The sequence below is a fragment of the Parambassis ranga genome, chromosome 9 (assembly GCF_900634625.1).
Source record: "Parambassis ranga chromosome 9, fParRan2.1, whole genome shotgun sequence".
NCBI lineage: Eukaryota > Metazoa > Chordata > Actinopteri > Ambassidae > Parambassis > Parambassis ranga.
The window spans coordinates 5,709,619-5,730,246 of record NC_041030.1 but is presented as its reverse complement, the minus strand read 5'-3'; the positions used below and the strand labels follow the sequence as shown (position 1 = coordinate 5,730,246).

The window sequence follows — 20,628 nt, the reverse complement described above, 5'->3', positions numbered from 1 at the left end:
GACAGCATAAAGAACAATAGACCAGGGTCAGTTGTGCCAAATGCTGTGTGTGTTTGGTTCTGTGTAGAGTTGTATTAAGATGATGGATCTCCACTTCTAAAGACTGTGTCAGAAAACCCACATATACATGCATACATAGTTACACAGGCCAAGCGAAAACAAATCATGCAGCTCCATTGGTCCATTTCTTTAACCCCAAACACGTAGGCTGACCACATACTTTTGGTCACCTCCTGTATCTAATCTGTGTCAGCAATTCAGATAGTTGCATCTGAGTCATTGGTACCAACCCTACAGACAGCTCTGTGAACCAGATCAAAATGCTGCTAGGCTACCCCTTTAAAATGACATTTAATAATACTACATTCAGTATTGACCAGTGTCGAGCCTCTGACAGAATCTATATCAGATCAGCACCATACATGAACTGTTAAGCATCCTGGTTTAGTGGTTCTGTAAAGTTAGCAGCACTGGTGAGTGGAAGGCAAGTTGGACTTCCTGGAGTACAGATATGAGTAGAGTGGCATCAGATCATGAAAAAGAGCTAACCCTAAGTTTTTTTCTCAGGTCCTAAATCTTTATGTTACCCTTATGGTCAGAGGTAGTCTCATCAGTGTTTGTGAAACATTGGGCCTTATTCAACCCCTTCTACAGTATTTCTCTATGCGTGAAATATTTTAACCATCCATGACTTGCTCGCAATCAAATTAATGCAGCATTGCAATGTTGATGCTGTCGTCTCAGCACTATGCCATTCTGCCATGAACCACGGTGAAAAATCCTATAATGAACAGATAGGTGAGGGAGTTAGGAGGTGGTTAGCCTAGCCTAGCACGAGTTAAAACAGAGGGAGATGCTGGTTTATTTTTTATTCCTACTTTTATGGATTAGGCTGTGTGATTAATGGTAGTTGTATTTTTTCACACCTCTTACTCCTTTTCCATCAACCTTTATGCTAAGCTAGGCTAGCCTATGTTACACAAATTCCTTAAAAGAATAATAATAATCTTCCTTCCTGTGACTACAAATACTGATGTGACCACCTCAGACCACAGCAACACGACTTCTATAATTAAATACCGTTTGTTCCCTTCAAAAATTTTACAAAAACAGAAAATACAGTGACTTCAACTTGCAGCACATTATACACAACACAATTAAAAGATAAAACACTCATAATTACACAGTAATGGGCAGAGTCTATTAAGTCATACAGTTCACGTTGACAGTATAATACTGCAGTCATGTCTGTCCACACATTCAGTTTGAGAGTCCTGGAGTCTTTTTTTTTATTTACACCAAAGGAGCGGCTGGGGGAACCTGCAGACATGTGACAAACAAGAGGAAAACTGCCCTCAACTTTAGAATACTCCTCAGTAGTACTCACATGCAGAGGATTCATTATTTATTTATCCTCCATCTTTATAGTGACAGAAGGCAAAGCAGGACAACACAGCCAAGCATCTTGTCTTCTCCGCTATTACTATATATATATATATATACATCCTTTGGATGTAAATCTGCGAGGCGGGGCTGCAGGCCTCAGATCAGCCTCTCATCTGGGGGCACTTTGAGGACGCTGCCCATTTCCAGCCTGGCACCAGCCACCTCCTGCGAGCTAGGGCTATACGTGCCCTCTGACTGACGCTTCTTTCTTGCTGTCATGACGAGGAAAAACACCACCAGGATGGCCAGTAACACACAAAGGGTTGTCAAAGGGATGGCCACTGCCAGCCAGGGAACACGTTCCTTATACTCCTCTTTCTGCAACAGACCAGCACAGTTGTAGAAAATTCATGAAAGATTCTAGACTAGTGTATACTCTTCTACAGCAGAACCCAAAAACCTGTTGATCTGTGTGTCACTTACATTGCTCTCACACTGCGTGCCGCTGAAGCCTGGCACACACACACACTGGAAGTGGTTAAGTCTGTCCAGACAGGTGGCGCCATTGAGACAGGGGCCGGAATCACACTCGTCTATTTCTGTCTCGCACCTGAAACACATCAGCAGGGTTTTAGCACAACACTGACTGACAGAGCAGCAGCTCACACACTCCTGACCTTTACACTTGGACATGGTTCAGAAACACTTTCTCTGTGATCAGCAGCAGGTGTGTGGGCGGAAATGTGCAGTGTGCTGCTCTCACCTGGAACCAGTGTATCCAGGTTTGCAGGTGCAGTTGCCTCCGGTGTCACCTCCTATGCAAACCCCTCCGTTGAGACACTCTCTGGTTGCATCGCACGCCACTGGAGGAAACCGCCACCTATTGGACATAAACAGAAAATATATGACTAACATGTAGCAAATAATATCTTCTGATGTCTACTATATTGTGCATTCAGTATCTAAACGCCTGCTTTTCTGCCCAAAATAAATAGTATGTGTCAGCATGGACTTTGGACTAGCGTTAAGTAGCATAGTCGCTAGCAGTGGCACGGCGCATGCAACTGTGTTTTGTTTTTTCACTACTTGTTCTAGGTGCTTTAGGTGGTCTCTGTAAGCTGATCTGTGCTACACATGTACATTTTTGATTTGTGTGCCTTTACACTGTTGGATGTTCGGATGTGTAGTTGGATGTCCTGGAAACCTCACACAAGGCTAGAACTATTAAACAAAGTATGTGTTTTCAGCTAAATTCATACCAGGACAGTCCACCCTAACCATGTGATACACAGGAAAGAAACAGGAGTGTGTGTACTCACTGGCAACGCTTGCCAATATATCCAGGAGGACATGAACATGTGTTGGTTTCTGCAGATTCCACGCACACTCCTCCGTTCACACAGCTAAACTCGAGGCAGTTATCCACCTCGTCCTTACAGTTTTTTCCTTCATATCCAGGCTCGCAGTTGCACTCGTAGTCTGCCATGAGGTCTTTGCATGTACCGTAGACACAGGGAGCTGAAGAGCACTCGTTTATCTCCGTCTCACACAGCTCCCCCTCCCATCCAGGGCTGCAGCTGCAGTTAAACTCATTAAACTGGTCCTGACACACGCCTTCGTTGAGACAGGGCTGGGAATCACAAATCGGTGCACCTTGGCATCCTATGATTGGTTCGTGCCCACCCAGTCTGTAGAACTGGCTAACCTGAGGGGCACCTGGTACGTTTATGAGTGGCAGGTAGACACCACCCACTCTTATCTCCCCTAAACAGCCAGTGTATTTTTCTGCCAACCAGATTTTGGTGTCATTGAGGAAGTTAAGATCACCGCTAATTCCAAAGCTGCCACCAGCTCTCTGCCCGTCTATAGTGAGGCGCCAGCGGGAAGCTGGCTGTGAGGGGTCAACCATGGTGAGCTGGATGTTATGCCACCCTCCATCAGAAATAGTCCTGTCACTTGTGAAGGCCAGCAGCTGTCCACTCGCCCCACTGTCCAGTTTGACCAACAGACTGGAGTTAAGCAGGCCCAGGCAGAAGACCTCCGTCATGCTTTCAGCCCTCAGCAAGATCCCGTTCTCATCCCGTGTCCGCAAGTGCAAACCGATGCTGGTTACAGGGCTCAGCAGGGAGCTGTTTGCAACATACTGGAGAGAGTTATCCTGAAAAATGGCTTCAGTTAAACCTGTGGAAGAAGAGCATGATGTGAGTCTTTATTTTGGCTCGAGGTGGGCTCATTTGTTGAATCTGTACGTCCTGACCAGATGTTGTTCAAAGACATTCCGTTTGGCAGCACTCTGCCAGTGCATCGATCACTATCAGCAGAATATTCACAGCACATTTGGAGTAGGATTTTCTGCCATCTACCTAACAGTGTTATTTGCTACAATAGATAAGTTTGAGTTTGTTGTAATGCTTTCTACAAGAGTTATATATATACACAATTAACAGGTGCTACACTAGTTTTACATTTGAATTCTCCTTGTGGAAAATGTGTGAAAAAATGTGAAAATTCTCTGATACCATCAGCAACTTTGCAACAAGGTCATACTGTCCAGCTCAGAATGAACCCTTCTCTAACAGCAGCTACACTGAATGCAAAACGTATGCATAACATCTGAGGAATGGATGTGCTACAGAATGTTTTAACTGGCTATACACAGCATAGGGTGGTATAACACAGAAAGAAGTTGTCCTTTCCTTTTTGGATTGTATTGTCTTTAGTTTAAGTTCTGAAATACAGAATGCAGTAGACAATGTACGATGATTAAAGACTGTAAGATTCTTCGGTAATACTTGCATGCAATTGGCAAAATTACAAACCCTTGTCATTAAAACACATTTAACAGTTTTTTTTCTGCAGATTGCAACATTAATCTTGTGTACATGCAAATAATAATGAAGAAGTTAACTACATATCCCAAGGTGTAATTCAGCAGGACATGTCCAGCCAGTGGACTATAACTCTTGTTGTGTAAACTAAAACACATACTGCAATTTTAATCAAGGTCGCAAGAAGTCAGAAGCTGTGGGGCCTGTTGGTATCTCTCAAGAAAGTTCTTGAGTATTGTAGTATTCAGACCAGTCTACCATTCAAATATAAAAGCCTAAACATAAATTCTTAGAAGGAATAAGTAAACAGTCTTTGCTCTCAGCTCCTCCTGAGGTCATGGAGTTCTTTCCCTCACTGCTTTCCTTGAGCTCAGCGAGTCTAAGTTTGGCAGGTTGTCCTGTCCATGCCTTTAATAACCATAGCAGAAATACTTGGGTTGTCCTAACCAGCAGTCATAAATCATGTTAGGGGATTTACTCACACTCATAACCATCCTCCAGATCCATGCAGCGCACTCCGTCAAAACAGGGCTTGTCAACGCACCACAAGCGTGTCTCACACAGCCGGCCCGAGTAGTTAATGGAGCAGTCACACCTGAAGTCATTCCAGGTGACCTGACACTGTCCACCATTGAAACAGGGATCATCCTGCACACAAACAAACACAGATGGATGGTTTGGATGATCACTTGTAAAATCTCTCACCTGATGTGCCCACAGAGGTAAAAGCTGCAGAGAGGATTGACCGCTAAGGTACAGATCAAAGGGACTCCCAACAAGATCAATGTTAATAGGGTTGAGGCAATGTAGCCGAGCCAACAGGCAGTACTTCAATTAGCATGGGTTTAATGTTAGAGCTGTACACAAAACATATCAGTGTTTACCTTGCCTTAAAAGTGTATATTTTATATTTACAGCATTACCAATGCATAATTTTTAATTATATAATCCTGTAGTGGCCGCAGAGAGGACTGTTCGTACCAGACTCAACTACAGTGTCTCTTTCCATTAATCATCCACAAGAAAAACCACAGACCACAAGTTATCCCATTCTCAAAATGGTCTTTGGATTATTATGAGTAAACCTGTCATAATTTTCGGAAAACAGACACAGTTCAGCAACATATCAATATATACAGATCAATAATAATACTGTAAGTATAGTACTGCAGACCATCTGATTGAGTACTGTCCTTTTAGGTTTGTTGGGATTCAAAACAATTCTGACCCCCAAGTAGTCTACCCTTTTCTATATTGCACAGAAACACGACAGACATGTTGCTCAGGCAACTGTTACCTTGCACGTGTTGTCACTTTGGCATCCTTGCAGCACGTTCTCCTCTGTGCTTGCCTGGTAGACCTCCAACCCCTCTGGATGATCCTTAGCGGTCAGATGTCTGTGGTCCAGGCGAATGTCCTGAAGGCAGCCCTTGAAGTTTCCACCCCAGGCATTTATGTTCTTGCCTTCAGGGAGACCACCAACATACACCACGTCCCCTGCATCTACACTCACATTCCCTAAGGCACGATGATCCCCCGCTTTGGGAAAGACCACATGGCCGTAGATGACCTTCACAGTCACTAAATGATCGTCCCCGTCCGTGACCATCTTGGCCTCTGACAGCAGTGTGGTGTGAGGACTGTAGATGGCAACAGTACCTTCCTTCAGATAGATGGTCAGGTAGGCCTTTCCTTCTCGACGGAACTGTAGAAGCAGGCCATTGTGTTTGAGGGAGCGCATTAAAAAGGACACTGTGAAGTTCTCTCCATGGGTTTCTGAGATGTTGAAGGTGGAGAAGCTGCTGGTGTTCTCATGACCAAAAGTCCAGGATGGGTACTCTAAAGTAGGGATGGGAAGCACAAAGTTGTCACTGTTTAAACCTAACTATGTTTCAGCAATTCTTTCTACAAAACATACAAACAAACCAAATAAAAATGTACACAGCCAGTCAACTGCTGAGACACAACATAACACTGCTATACTAAGATATGCTAGTTTAGCAGTTTAAGTTTATGATGTTAACTTTTCTTGATTAAACTCGTCATTATGATCTAGCACACCAAGCCCAAGTTGCATTTTACATGCTGTTCATTGCTATTTAATTATCATAGCTTGACCAAATATAAAGTTATTGTGTTTTAGATTTAGAGCTACACATTAAAACACTCTCTTGGTCAGCATTTTTAGCACTATAACTAATACCTTTACATAAACCTATTGTCATGGTCAGAACCCTTTGTTGATCTGGATGTGTCTGCTACCATGCCTCTTAGATTACACAGTTTTAGTGGCAACTGTCGTTTACAAGAACTGATCTGTTTTGTACAACTTTAGCAAGACTTTTCGGTCTGTGTTTTTGAGAGCTATAATAGTATCTCAAAGTGAGGGCAGAGTTCTGACTTTGATAAATCCAGCCCTATCCAGACAATGGGTTCAGTAAGTACAACATTTTGTCACTAAAAAAAATAATAGCCAAATTTCATTACTGTTTTTTTGAATGCCTACCTTTAGTATAGCTAAAATAGTCTTAAGACAGAGATTTTATTCTTTCAGTTCATTATTACACATACCTTTTCCACAGTGTTCTCCATAGAAGGGCCGGTGACAGAGACAGCTAGCACGAACCCACATGTCCACACACTGTCCATGCTGCATGCATGGGTCATCTTGGCACCACTCTTTTTTAATACATCCTAGCTCCAAGCCCTTATTATCCTCTCTGGTGAGGTCTTGAGGCAGCAGCAGTTTATGGTCCACTTGAAGGTCCTCCATACAGCCAATAAATCCTTTCCCACTGGACAAGTGGGCCAAATAATCCTGTGGTGCCCCACCAATATACAGTTGCTGGAAGAAGCTGGGCTGGAGGAATATCAGATGGTTGTGGCCTTCATTCATCACCTGGCATCCTTCCTCACAGCCATTTCCTCTAACAGTCAGAACCAACCTCTCATCCATACTCACAGTGACCTGGTACCACTCTCCATCATTGACTGGCCTGTGGTAAATGGCCTGAAGAACCTTCCCTGACTTCATCCTGGCAAAAAGAAGGCCCTTGAGAAGCTCCAGGGACACAAAGCGCTCCATGGTGCCCCGGTAGAACAGCACCATGTCAGGTAGAGTTGTCCTGAATCGAAGCTGCATGTGGAGCCCGTGATTGTGATCATTGGTCACTCGTTTTGTCCTGTTCTTGAAAACAGGCAGCAACATGTAGACGTAGCCTTCTGAGTTGAAGGAGAAAGTGGTGGAGGTGTTACAGCGTTCACCGGTCCAGCCAGATGGACAGAGACAGGTGTAGCTGTGCTCGTCGGCGTCAGTCAGGACAGGGAGACAGTCTGCTCCGTGCTGACACTCGTGCTGCTGGCAGCCAACCAGCCTGACGTCACAGTCTCGTCCACCCCAGGGCTCCAGGCCAGGCTCGGGCATGGGGCAGTGACACCTATAGGAGTTGGCAGCGTCCTCGCACGTGGCGCCGTTCTTGCAGGGATTGCTGTCACACTCGTTGATGTCCACCTCACAGTGCACACCTGGGTGAGGACACTGAAGTTTAGTGCAACAACAAACTTTTCTTTGGTGTTTAAACTCTGGATCCATGTGGAAAACCAAGAATTATTATTTTTAGCCCAATAATTTGACTGTAATGAGAACCTGGCAAGTGTAATTTCAATTTGTAAAATAACACATTAGATCCAGGGTACGATGGAATGGATAAACATGCACACATACAGATGAACATTGAGGTTTGATTGCAGAAAGGAATACATTTTACAGAGCAATCTCGAAAACAAGGAAATGACTCAAGGAAATAGCTTTTGAACAATTAGATGTCTACAGGATTTGCAGCCTTCATAAATATAATTAAACCAGATGATTGTCGCACTGATTGCATCAACTGGACGGTGAAATATGGCAAATTTGTACCACACAGTCTATTCTGTAATTACAGCCTGTCTCCCTGGCCTCATCAAACCGCATTCACCATTAAGCCCTGGCAGCAGCAGTCAACTTGCATTAACAAAGTCCTTTAAAATACTCTACACCCAAGGAACCCTAAAGCTGTTCGTTGTCTTTGTGCCAAGACTCCACCCTCATACACAATCATGTAACTTTCCTCGATGGTTAAAAAAATAGTGCTGTACCACACAGTACCTGTCAGCCGCCAAGGCCCACAGCAGCAGCTCAGCAGCAGCAGCAGCAGCAGCATCAACCTTCTCCCCCCCATGATCCACTGAGGCAAGTGCCAACAAACTCCTCACACTGCTGGATGGCAGAAGTGACACAAGCAGGTCCTCTCTACCTCCCTCTCTCTACCTTACAAAGAAGAAGTGCCTCCACTCCTCCACTCTGTACCAGGCAGACAGGCAGAGTGATTACAAGCCAGCCCTGCCCACCTTTTCTTTTCCTCCCTCTTTCTCCCTCCTCCATCCCTTCCTTCCTCCCTCCTCCCTCCCACCCCCTTGCTTCTCTCATGTCTGCAGCTCAGCCCTATAGCAGAGCAGTAAGCCTCCAGCTTCCAGCTGGCTCCTGTCAGTGTTTGACAAGAGGAATGCAGTACTGCAGTCCCCTCCCTGCTCCATGTGCTTGTTTGTGGATGCCCACTAGTAGCAGGAGCTGCTGGAAAAAACCAGCAGGAGGTGCTGCAGGTTCAAGACTTCAGTTGGACAGGCTTGTGCAGGGCTGCACTGTTACATGAAGTTTTTACATGTTAATCATCAAGTTATTTATTGTTTCATTCATTCATTCATTTATTCTGATTATACGTCAGTATAGTATAGTCAGTTTTATGTGGTTTCATATGCTTCTATCTTCTATCTTTAGCTGGGAAGTGAGGTGTGTGGGACCATAAATTAAAAATTACCTCACAATTAAGTCAAACTGTTGCATCTTTTTTCAAACATATTAAAGTAGTTCTTGTTGATTAGCTCTAATTTTATATAGGGATATTTTTTAATCATTCATGCACAATTCATCCACTGCTGTTCACATTGGTATCCATCACTCAGGGGAGCATCTAGCTGATCCTAAAGCCATCCTACAGCAACACTATGAGACCTAACATCCTGCCAGAGAACACACATATCACAAGGTGTTGATAGTAGCATTCTTAAACAATCTAATGCCCTCCTGTGGTCATGTGACTGTAGTGCATGTGAGGTGACAACCTCTAGACCTGTCAGTATATCAATCATAGCACAAAGGGGACACAATAGGGGTTCAGCTTAACTGGATTATTAGCAGGTTAAGTCCACAACCTCCTCATGGACACATGCCATACAAGGCTGGTATAGAATTTTCCTTCTGTTGCGTGCAGATCAACTGGAAAAGACCCCTCCTTGTTTTGTTCAAACTGTATTGTTTTTTTTTTTTACTGGGCTTTAATTAGGCTGCTAAGCAGCTTTGCTGTAATCTTCCCTCCCCCTAAAATTTCTTAGGAGACCCCCGTTTAATGCTCAAGATGGAAGCCTGACATATGGCACCTGTTATTGGCTTTGTTGTTTTCTGCTATGCTCCTCCATACCATATGCCCTCTTATCCCCTCCTGTCCTCTGCCCTGTTGTGGCCTCCACATCTGATAGTTATAATACTGTTAGCAAATTAGCTGCTCATTCTGCTGATTGGAGCTTTTGGCTGAATTCCCCACTTCTATGTCAAAGACTTTTGTGTTTCAAGGTCAGGTTTTGGTACAGTTCCTCATGGTTTGAGCGATGCAATGACAAATTCCCTTTAATGAGGAATTAATACCTTGGCTGGCCATGAACAATGATCATCAGCAGGATGATTAACACTTTATTGTTTGGCCAAAGTGGCTCCGAAAACTGGCATAAAGGATGTCAACAATAAAATGTTTATCTCACTTCAGATCTTCATGGTCACATAAACAAGGATCTCCACAGTGTGAGACCAATGCAAACATAATGACAGGTAAAGGGAACATCCATATATTGCAAGTGTTCTTGCGCTGTAGTTGTTTTTTTTTGATGAAAAAAGACTGCAAAATAACCCATAAATGTGTTGAGTGTTCTCAATCTAAAACAAATAGCCAAAACCAAAGTAGTATAATTCTTTTTTTAAAAAAAAATATGAGCAATCATCCCATGTTTCAAAAGGCCACTTAGTCTTTTAACACCATTTTATTATGCCCTTGCATGGGGGCAGACATGGGCAGAGGCATTATATCTTCCTGTTAACAATGAAGCAATAATTTGAGAATGCCTCAAGAGAATGAGAGAATACATTTGGCACGTTGAACGTTCACTTCATTTTAAATTTTGCTGGAACCTCACATTAAATGCACCTTCAGTGGTTTGCAGAAGCAAAGGGCGAAACTGTATCCTATTATGAAAGAAACAACCAGGATGGATTTTAATTTTCCTGGCTGCCATGGCGACATCCTGACTAGCACAATGTTTCATGTAGGGTACTATGTAAACACTAGTCGTTAATTTCAACTACTACAGCCATTTTTCTAATAAAAACTTCACACCACCTGTGATTTTAGTGACCCTCTCTGTTCCTGTTCTGCATATTTTGACTGCAAAACCAACAACTCGGAGGAAAAGGGCAGACTTGACTATCTCTGCATCACTCACTTTTCTCTGTTGCCCTTTAACAGTGTGAGAAAGCACTTGTCTGAATGTGTAAAGTTGAAGTTACGCTCAGCAGCTGCAGTGTCTCTTTAGGAAGAGGAGCTCAGAATTGATGCTTTGTTAGGAGATAAGATCAGCAGAGCAGATTAGAGCTTTCTGTACCTGTGAACCCGTCTGGGCAGACACATTGATAAGAGTTGACCAGATCCTGACAGCTTCCTCCATGCTGACACGGAGCAGACTCGCACTCATCCACGTTGACAGAGCAGTTGTCTCCTGCAAGAGGAACACGAGATTCAGATCCCTGACATGCAGGCATGTTCTGTAGTTTTTGCTGTGAATCTGGCTTACCTGAGAATCCTGGCAGGCAGCGGCAGATGAAGCCAGCTGCCCCTTGGTAGCTGAAATTGGCTGTGCTGAGTTCAGGAAGCGTTTTATAGTTCTGGACATCTGAGCGCTGGAAACACTCGCCACCATTTTCACAGGGCTTGAGCTCACACTCATCAATATCCACCTGGCAGTTCTCTCCCTCATAACCTACACACACACAAAGGTGCAAAACCACATGTTTAAAGCATAGTGTTGGGTTTTTCTGCATGTTTTATAATAATATTTGAATATTTGTGGGCCTAGTCTAATTGTAAGCTGTAAGAACACGCAGGCCCAGATAGATTTCTGATTCAAAAGCCAAAGCCAATGGAAAATTTCAGCTGATTTATAAATCCATGTCATTTAAAAACTCTGATATCAGATTATTGAACTGCTTTGCTGGGTTTGATGTGTGTGTTCACTGCACATGTGGCTGTCATTATATTGATGAAGCAGGGCCTGGTGCTGTTGGTGTGTGTACTGTTCACCAGAAGTGTACCTGGCCAGCAGAGGCACTTGTACTGATTGATCCCCTCCAAACAGGTGGCTCCATGCTGGCAGGGGTCAGAGGCACATTCAGGAATATCCTCTTCACAGTGGTCACCCACAAAGCCGGTCCCCTCACAGTCACACTCATAGCTAAGAAAGACACAAAGACGCAAACATTAGCAAGTGTGTCAACAAGATATTTCATCCTGTGAAAAATGAATGAAAACATTTTCTCATATTTTCAGTGGATGAAAAAGAACAAAAATTAAGCCAACAATTAAATGATGCAAAGCAGTTTCACTTTTGCTGAGTGATATCAGGCAGACAACAACATACACCTGAACTTTTCTAGCATTATATCATTACACTACTTTCCCACACCAGACTAATTAGGGTGATATTCAGTATGAGTATAAGCAAAGTTACACTGCAGAGAGAGGGACCCTGATGACTGTACATTATAAGGGGTCCTAGTGTACTACTTTTTCCCCTCTCTCTCTCTCCCTCCCTCTCTCCACTCCTCTACACTGGCTGATTGCACACACCTACTCATAATCAGCCCATCAAGCAGAGCTCTTCCTCACCACTTCATTGTATCACATTCCATTGTGAAGCTGCAATAACAAAACTAACGCTAACTCCAACAATTTCATTTCTATTTTATTTATATAGTGTCAATCAAAACTGTCTCAGAGCCTCTCTTTTAACTGGAAGAAACCTTAAACTGGACCAGGCTCATACGGCGGACTGTCCAGCTTTTTGTTCATCAGTGTGTCTGACACACAAATGGTAAACAGCTCTTGTTGGCTGCATAGAGTTATGACTTGCTAACCCGATATAGCTGATGAAATCAGCTTTGTCTTATCTTCCTAACAGTTGAAATAAACAATAGCTGAAGTTTATCTGCCTCCAACTTTATCTCCCTTCTTAGTTTAATACAACCATGCAGCATCGTTGGGGTGCAGGATCCATATGTGTATTTTCAAAGTGAGATAGGTACACTGAGTGTATACACACAGCAAACAGTGGTAAATTCATTAATGAGGCTCTTACAGCTGCTCTTACTACTGTGCTACTCTTTTTACTGAACCCTTTCTCACCAGTCGTGCCATATAAAAGATCACATCCTGTACCAGGTATTCAGAGCACCCCCCGCTGTCTAGTGACTCATCACTGTGTCTGACAGTAAGTGGATTAATTCTTATCCATGGTCATCTTTACTTGACATCCACACTGCTGGATGGCATGAAGTAGACACAGGTACACTATGATATACCATTAGATATAATAGGACCAAACCTCAGCACAGCTCTGTCTATTATTCATACTGCACACTAATTATAACTATATGCTGCCCAGTGCAAGTTAGGAAAGTTTACTTTTGCACACCACACGTACTATCAAGTACGTAATGTGTAGATGGAAGTGTTCGCTGTGTGTATGTGTGACCTACCTGTTGACCCCATCTATGCACTTGCCCTCATTCAGGCAGGGCATGCTGGCACATTCATCAATGTTGACCTCGCAGTCTCGGCCCTGGAATCCGGCCATGCACTCACAAGAGTACATGGCGATGTGGTCTCGGCAGGTGGCGCCGTTCTGACATGGAAGGACCTCACACTCATCGATCTCCACCTCACAGTTAATCCCTGCAGGGGACAGAGCGGCAGTGGCAGCGTGCCAAGGCACGAGATTGGTAACACGCCTAATTATCTTAGCACGCTGCACTGTAGCAAAGCAAAGCAACAACAGCTCTGCTGCCAGGAGCTCAGCAGCAGACAGACAACAGTAACACAGGCTAATACTACAGGTACTTAAATGGAGTAGCTTCTTTTCATGAAGAGACTGTCGTACATAGAGTACATCTGAAAACTAACATATTTATAGTCATAGAATTTTGTCACAGACAAACCATCATGGCCCAATTCACTAAAAGCTGTGTCTGAAAATTATATCTAACTTTATATAGCTACTAAATAATATTATTGAAAATAAGTAAATCCTGCATTTTAAAATGAGACTCACTTTGATAAATTTCATAAATCACAACTTAGATTTATGTTGACCTTTAGAAATGAGACCAAGACTTTTTTCCTATACTCACTGCTTCACTTATAGAAGAATGGTCTGGGTCTGCAAGTGTCTCATACAATAATTAACAAACAATAATTTACTTAATAATTAAGCACAAAGTTGTAGCTGCACCTAAATAACAATCAAACCTATCACCATTCCTCCTTTGTTCTATCATTGACCTTGTGGTGGCCTTTTGGCACCTTAGGCTTCATACAGGTGATGCTGATTAACCATTATAACACAATAAAGATCACATAGTAGTAAATATAAAGAGACATACTGTCTGCTTCGGCTTCCATGCATAACCTTGTGTAATTATTCTATACACTGGCATTGGTGCTGAATGTATACACATAACACTTCATGTCAGGGCTTGATTGTCACAAAAGGTTTTTAAACCCAGGTTAAATCAATCCAATTACCATAATGTAATTGCAATACAATTAGCCCATGGCCTTTGTAGTACCAGATGGTCATGGACTCCTCATACTTGAGTTGTGAGCTATGAGTTCCTGGTCTAATGACATCAGTATTTACCTTTGAAAGCCCTGTTTTAAACCTGACCTACTTCACACAGCATTTTACCTTTAAAGCCTGGAGCGCACTCACACCTGTAGTGATCCACCTCATCCAGGCACGTGCCATTGTTTTGACAAGGTCGGGAGGCACACTCATTGATGTCCAAGTCACAGTGGTAGCCTTGAAATCCAGGCACACAGAAGCACTGGTAGGAACTGACCCCATCTTTGCAGATGGCTCCATTCTGGCAGGGCTCAGATTGGCACTCGTCGATGTTTTCCTCACAGTTCGTCCCTTCGTACCCAGCAGCACACAGGCACTGGTGCCCTAGGTCTTGTATGTCTATACAGGTACCACCGTTCTGGCACGTTTCTGTCAAACAGGAGGTGACATTATCTTGACAGTCCTCCCCTCCACGTCCAATGGGACAGTGGCAGGAAAAACCATTGACTCCATTGACACAGTAGGACTTGACTCCATGGCAGGGGTTACTCTCACATTCATCCACATCCTGGGTGCAGTTGAACCCTGTGTAGCCATCTGGGCAGTGGCAGGTGAACTCGTATGTACCAAGCTTGCTGGTGCAGTTGGTACAAGGCGCCGTGATGCAGGCATCGTACAGCTCATCACAGTTTTTACCCATGAACCACACGGGTCCTTTGGGGCACAGGCACACATAATCACCCATGTGTTCAAAACAGGTAGCGCCATTGTTGCAGGGGGATGATAAACACTTGTCTGCAGCTGCTGTACACAGGAAACCTGCGAAAGACGAAAAAGATTATCATTAAAAATGATCAATGCTGATGAAACGAGTGACCAATGAAAATCCACAGGACCAGTGACATCAGTCAAAACTCAAACCTCCCTCACATGCTGTCAATCAAGCACAGCCTGAATATAATAATATGATGATACACAACACAACTGTGAATAGCTAAGTGAAATGAACACCTGTTGTTTAACACTACACTTCAACCATAAGCCTTAGCTGCATTACCCTCGGGCTTATACGGTGGGCTACCTGACCTTTAGAGGTGCTTAGAAAACAATCTGGTGAAGAAGAGTTGGAAGCCCCTCTTTCCCCTGGATTTAAGGTTACAGCAGATGGTCTTAAAAGTAAACTTATTACATGCCTGAGCTAGCAGCTGTCGGTGTGTGTCAATGAAAGTTTCCCTCTCTACAGTGTGTACAGAGTAGCACTGACATTTTAGCCATTGAAAAAAAATGTGTATGCACAGAGGCAGTACTTCTCTTTAATGCATGTGTCTTTAGAAGGCACATTCTGACACCTCCCTCTCCTGTGACTTCTAACAAAGTGTTTGATTTTCACAACAGGCTCCCACACACTGAGAAATGCATGAAATAAAACAGCACACATCGTGCCCCAACAGCATCCCAGTAACAATGTGTGCTCATCTACCCTGTAACACCTACAGGCATCTTTTCTCCACCCTTCCACTTTAACGCCCTCAGTTCCCCTCGCATGTGTCTGCTATCACTTCCTTTATCTGCTCAAACGCTGATCCTTCCTCCTCACATCTCACCTCTCTTCCCCACCGTCTTCCTGCTCTCTATACCTGTGAGGTGCTGTTCTGCTGATACAAGTTTATTTATATCGCTTATTACTTGATTTATATTTTATAGCAGAAAATCCACTTTGTGAGTTTTTATTGTAGTTATTTAGGGAGATAAAAGTATAAGTAGAATATTTAAAACTACAGTACAAGTAACTCAAAACCATATCTACATACCAGCTGATTACCTCTGACCTACTTTTTGCTGAGATTTGAGATCAACTATATAGTCATCCTCACCATTCAACAGGTTGTTGTATGGTAAAGTGAGTGTTTCCTTCTTATCTTAACTCATGCTGTGATATCTTTTCCACTGATTTCCTCTGTCTTGAATCATCTTGTTATAAATCCCTCAATCCCCCTCAGCCCCCTCACCGTTGGCTCCTCTCTTGGCCTGTAACCCTAAAGAGGAGGGACAGCTGGGGTCTCCTCACTCTTCAGCACTTCATCCAAACTAAATCAACCCCTCACACATTCCAAGGAGATGATAAGAGCTCCTCCAACACACAGTGCATCACCCCCTCCAACCGCAGGCCCCTATCACGCAGCACTTCATAGATTACAACCAGACAGGGTTGATCCCTGGCACTGACTGGTACCAGCACTTCAGCCCAACAATAACGCTGAGCAGAGCCGCTGGCTTTTAGCAGGTAGAAAGATGTCAGAATACAACTGCTGACGCTCTCCAGAGACCTTCAGAGAGAGAGAGCTGTAACACAGATATACTCCCTCTGATGGGAGGCAGGGAGTTGATTCACACATGTAATGCTCTCATTTCATCCCTCTTTGAATAAAAAACCTGCAACTATTACATGCCTTTTAACAAGCTTTATCAAAGCTTAGCAAAAAGCCCAATAAAGAACAATTCAAACTTATGTGAAGTGGCAGAGAGAGCTCAATATATTGCTAATAAAGACAATGTGCTGCAAATGTAAACACTGCCAGTAGCTAATGAATATCAATGGCTGTCAATGACGAGTTTAGTCATTTTAGCCCCCATAATTTAAATAAATTGTCTTCATGTCCTTAATTAGCAGCTCAGTCATTTGATGTATTTATCTTTCAGGATTATGGGTAAGAATAGCCAGATGTAGAGAAACATCCTAAGAGTAGATGTCTCGTGAGACTGAGGTATGCAGATGTTAGTGGAAATTATGACACTAAAAAAATAAAAAAATCAAATACAGCATCGGTATTGAGAGGAGGTTAACAGAACACACATGGGATTATTGTTATTCACTTTGAATAATGAATAATGTTTTTAAAAGCAGGTGTAACAGTGGGGACAGACATTGGGAGGTTGTGTTTACCCTGAGTCACAGCAACAGCAACACAGAGTCAACAGAGAGTCATGCCGCAGGGCAGAGGAAGCAGTGAATCACAGAGAAAGGGAAGCCCCTGGCTAACGCACAAGTTGAGCTGAGAGGAATTTTATTCAATCACCACAAGAGACCGGCAGCTCCGCCTGGGAGCGGCTTTGTGCTCAGAAGGCTCCACAGCAGGTGGTTGCTTTGCTTTATACACAAAAAAATGCACAAATCCCCTCTGAGTCAGTCACAGTTACACACCGAGTCTGAGATGTACATCCCTTTGTCTCCTGTGTGAGCCGCTGCAAAGGGTACGTCACTTAAAACACAATGCTTCTGTCTCGTTTGGGGGCAAAATGTGTGCTTTGTTTATTCTGAGAAAGTTTTGAAGAATTTAAACATATGAGGCAATCGGTTAGTCTGCTGGCTCCCCTCAGCCTTTTTTCGTGCTTTAACTTATGAATACTTTCATTTTTGGACTTTCATGCCAACTTTATTACTCACATGAGGACAAATTCTCTTTGAATTAGTCACAGCTTTAGACTAACAACAGAAACTGTACTGACAAATGCACCTGTGTCCTCTGTGTGTATCATCTGGAGATGACAGCACTTAACAGGCCTGCTGTTGTTCTTAAGGTTTGATTTGTGAGTCTTTCCCTTGAATCTTTCTTTATTTACTGTGCTCTCTTTATTTACTGCACCCCCTCTCACATCGTCTTCATCCTCACCACCCAAACCCTTCCTCTCATGCTTTTCCTCAGCTGTCTTTATTCTTTTAAACTTAAGAGCAGCGTGCCAGGTCTCTTGCCTGCTCCTTAATACCCATCACCCCCTTCCATTCAAAGCTGAGACAACAAAAAAAAAGGCTGTGCAGCAGTGCAGCCGGACGCTCAGCTCGTTACCATGGTGAACTTTAACAATGCCAGCCCGCCAGCCAATCCCTGCCACCGCTGTGCCACCGTTCAAACGAGCTTCAGACGCCTTGCACAAATGAAGGTCGCGGGAAAAATGGGTCAACAGGGTTTCGTAAGGTCCGGGGGTAGACCAGCTAAAAAACCCCTACGCACCTACACAACCAGCACACCCCAGGATGGCACATTCAGACAACATCTGAACATAGAAGTTCATAGAGGTTTCATGGCTGCATGAATTGGTGCCATTATTACAATACAATGTACAAACAAATGAGTATGCCTAACCTCCACTTGGACATTTGAACAGAACATTTTGAAATACAAGATAAAAATGTTTGTAATATTTTAGCATGTTTAGCATGCTGATCTTTTGAGTACTAAACGTGTTATTTCAGCCATGTGGTGCAATAGTAAACACACATATCATTACATGGTAACGCATGTGTACATGTAAACAATCATGGACACACACAAAGGGCAAAGTTTGGAACTTCACTTATGAATGAAACTTCATAACTGTACTGTAAAAGTTCCTGCTTTGCTCTAAGGCCTAACAGAGTCTGTACATATTACATGATACACAACTTACCAAATTTGAACATCATCATAGTGATCAGCACCGTCCTCTGATATCTGGACCAAACTCGTCCAAACTCCATGGTAAAGCAGGCTGATGAGCTCAGTGCAGAACGATGCTGTCAGTCCACAGGTTCTCCATCCAGCGCTCTGCGGCGCTCCATCCACGCTTCTCCAACTTAGCTACTGAGAGCGAGCATCAGCACCTCCATGCCGGACCACTGGGACTCTGAGTATGAGTGTGTGTTTTGGAGTTTGTGTGTGTGTGTGAGAGAGACTCTCTCAGGGGACCAGGCTGGGATGGAGTAAAGCAGAGAGTAATCACCCCAGCAGAGAGTGAGGGGAGGAAAACATGGGATGGAGTCATGGATTGGAATCACATGTTCAATGAACTGCACTTACTCTTCACCCTGCTGTTATATTTTATCAGGATATTTTCTTAGTGCACTTACTCCAATCATAACAATATTGTTTTCACATTGAGACGGGGACATTTTAAGGATAACTAAAAAAAAGGAATTAATAGATGCCCTAAAATTCTTTTAAAAGTCTAAAAAGAACAGCCTCTCACAGAGACAGCACTTTTGTATTAGTAAAATGTGTTGTGTTCTTTGGGTTTGTACTTTTTTATAAACATTTTGTATTTTGCTGTGCAATGAACTGTGTTCCCTCCATTTTATTTGTGCCATTCAGCCCAAAATTTGCATGTCTTTGGAACATTTCTGATTGTCTGCTTTCAGAAAGCAGTACAACTTTCTGAGGTCAGAAACATCTGCCTCTGTTTGGTTACGTTTTGGTAGATTCTGAAGACAAAATGAGCCAAAAACAACAAGTTATAAAATATCACATAAATATGTTAAAACATCAATTGATCAAACCAAGCCAAATTGATCATTCATTCAGTTTTTTGTGACTGTTCTACCAATAGACTGTAAAAAAACGATGGTCGAACCTCTGTTTCCGTGGTGACTGACATGGTGGAACGCGAGCACAGCTGAGGTGAGTGGGCAGGAAGTTCACAAACGTAGCACCTGTCTGTCACTCAAAGCAGTCACACCAGGACAGAAAGTGATCTTCACTTACTATTTATGACCTTAATTATACACAGAGCTAGTCCTCTGTGAGTGAGTGAGGAGTGAATTGAGTTAAATGTACACCTGCTTCCTAATATGTTTAAATTTTAATTTTTAGCTAATACACACACACACACATTCTACTTTTTGTTGAAGAGTTTAACATGGGAGTGTGGGGATTGATGATCTCATAGATCCACCCTCTAAGTGGCCACTCGAGGAACAGCAGTTGTGTGATTTCTTCCTGTCTCAGACGTTTGGCTGTCCTCCAGTCTGGAGTCCAGTCCAGGATTATTATGAGTGTCCTGGATCAATGGATTTCTGGTCCCCACTCCCTTCAACACCCACCCCCACCTTGGAGAGCAGAGGTGGAGGGAGCTTATCCAGCACCTATCTGGTTGGCGGAGGCCTCTGTGTCAGCTAGACGAATGCCTTCCTCACCCCCCTCTACTCACTCCCACACACACGCACGCTACCCCCCCTCTGTAACCCCAGGCCTTGAGCCCAGCATCAGGCTTAACTCCAACCTGCTGCGTTTACTCCAACAAAAAAAAGTTTTAATTAAACACTTGGCGAGGGGGGGAAGGGAGCGAGAAAAGGAAGGAGGCGAGGCGTTAAGGAGACAGGGCCTTCCTCACTCCAGCAGCATGCAAATGTGTAAAGTAGTGAGTCACAGCAGCTCCACATTCCTCAGTGGCTGCTTTTTTTCAATGCTGCACACAATAGAGGAACAGACAGCAGGTTGGCCACACATAGAGCAGGTCCCGGGATGCTGACAGTCTAAGGGAGTTTTTTTTTCTTATTTTAGATTGTGACATGCATCCATCAGTGCACATGTTTGGACTATAAACAGACGAGAAGGAGTATGAATCAGACTTCCCACAGCTCTGATTTATTAGAGAAGCAGCAAAGTCGCGTGACTGACAG

General features: G+C 43.4%; 1 protein-coding gene across 1 annotated transcript; it reads right to left on the bottom strand.

The window, feature by feature from the left end:
• Positions 1-1,280: 1,280 nt before the first annotated feature.
• Positions 1,281-18,711, bottom strand: crb2b (crumbs cell polarity complex component 2b). Its single transcript, XM_028413248.1, has 13 exons — positions 18,642-18,711; positions 14,319-15,014; positions 13,111-13,306; positions 11,668-11,807; positions 11,151-11,336; positions 10,962-11,075; positions 6,786-7,739; positions 5,512-6,053; positions 4,697-4,862; positions 2,706-3,567; positions 2,150-2,266; positions 1,870-1,996; positions 1,281-1,764 (listed from the first exon to the last, which is right to left on the bottom strand). Exons 1-13 carry the CDS (start codon positions 18,709-18,711, stop codon positions 1,543-1,545), a joined length of 4,392 nt encoding a protein of 1,463 aa, XP_028269049.1. The 3' UTR covers positions 1,281-1,542.
• Positions 18,712-20,628: the final 1,917 nt, after the last annotated feature.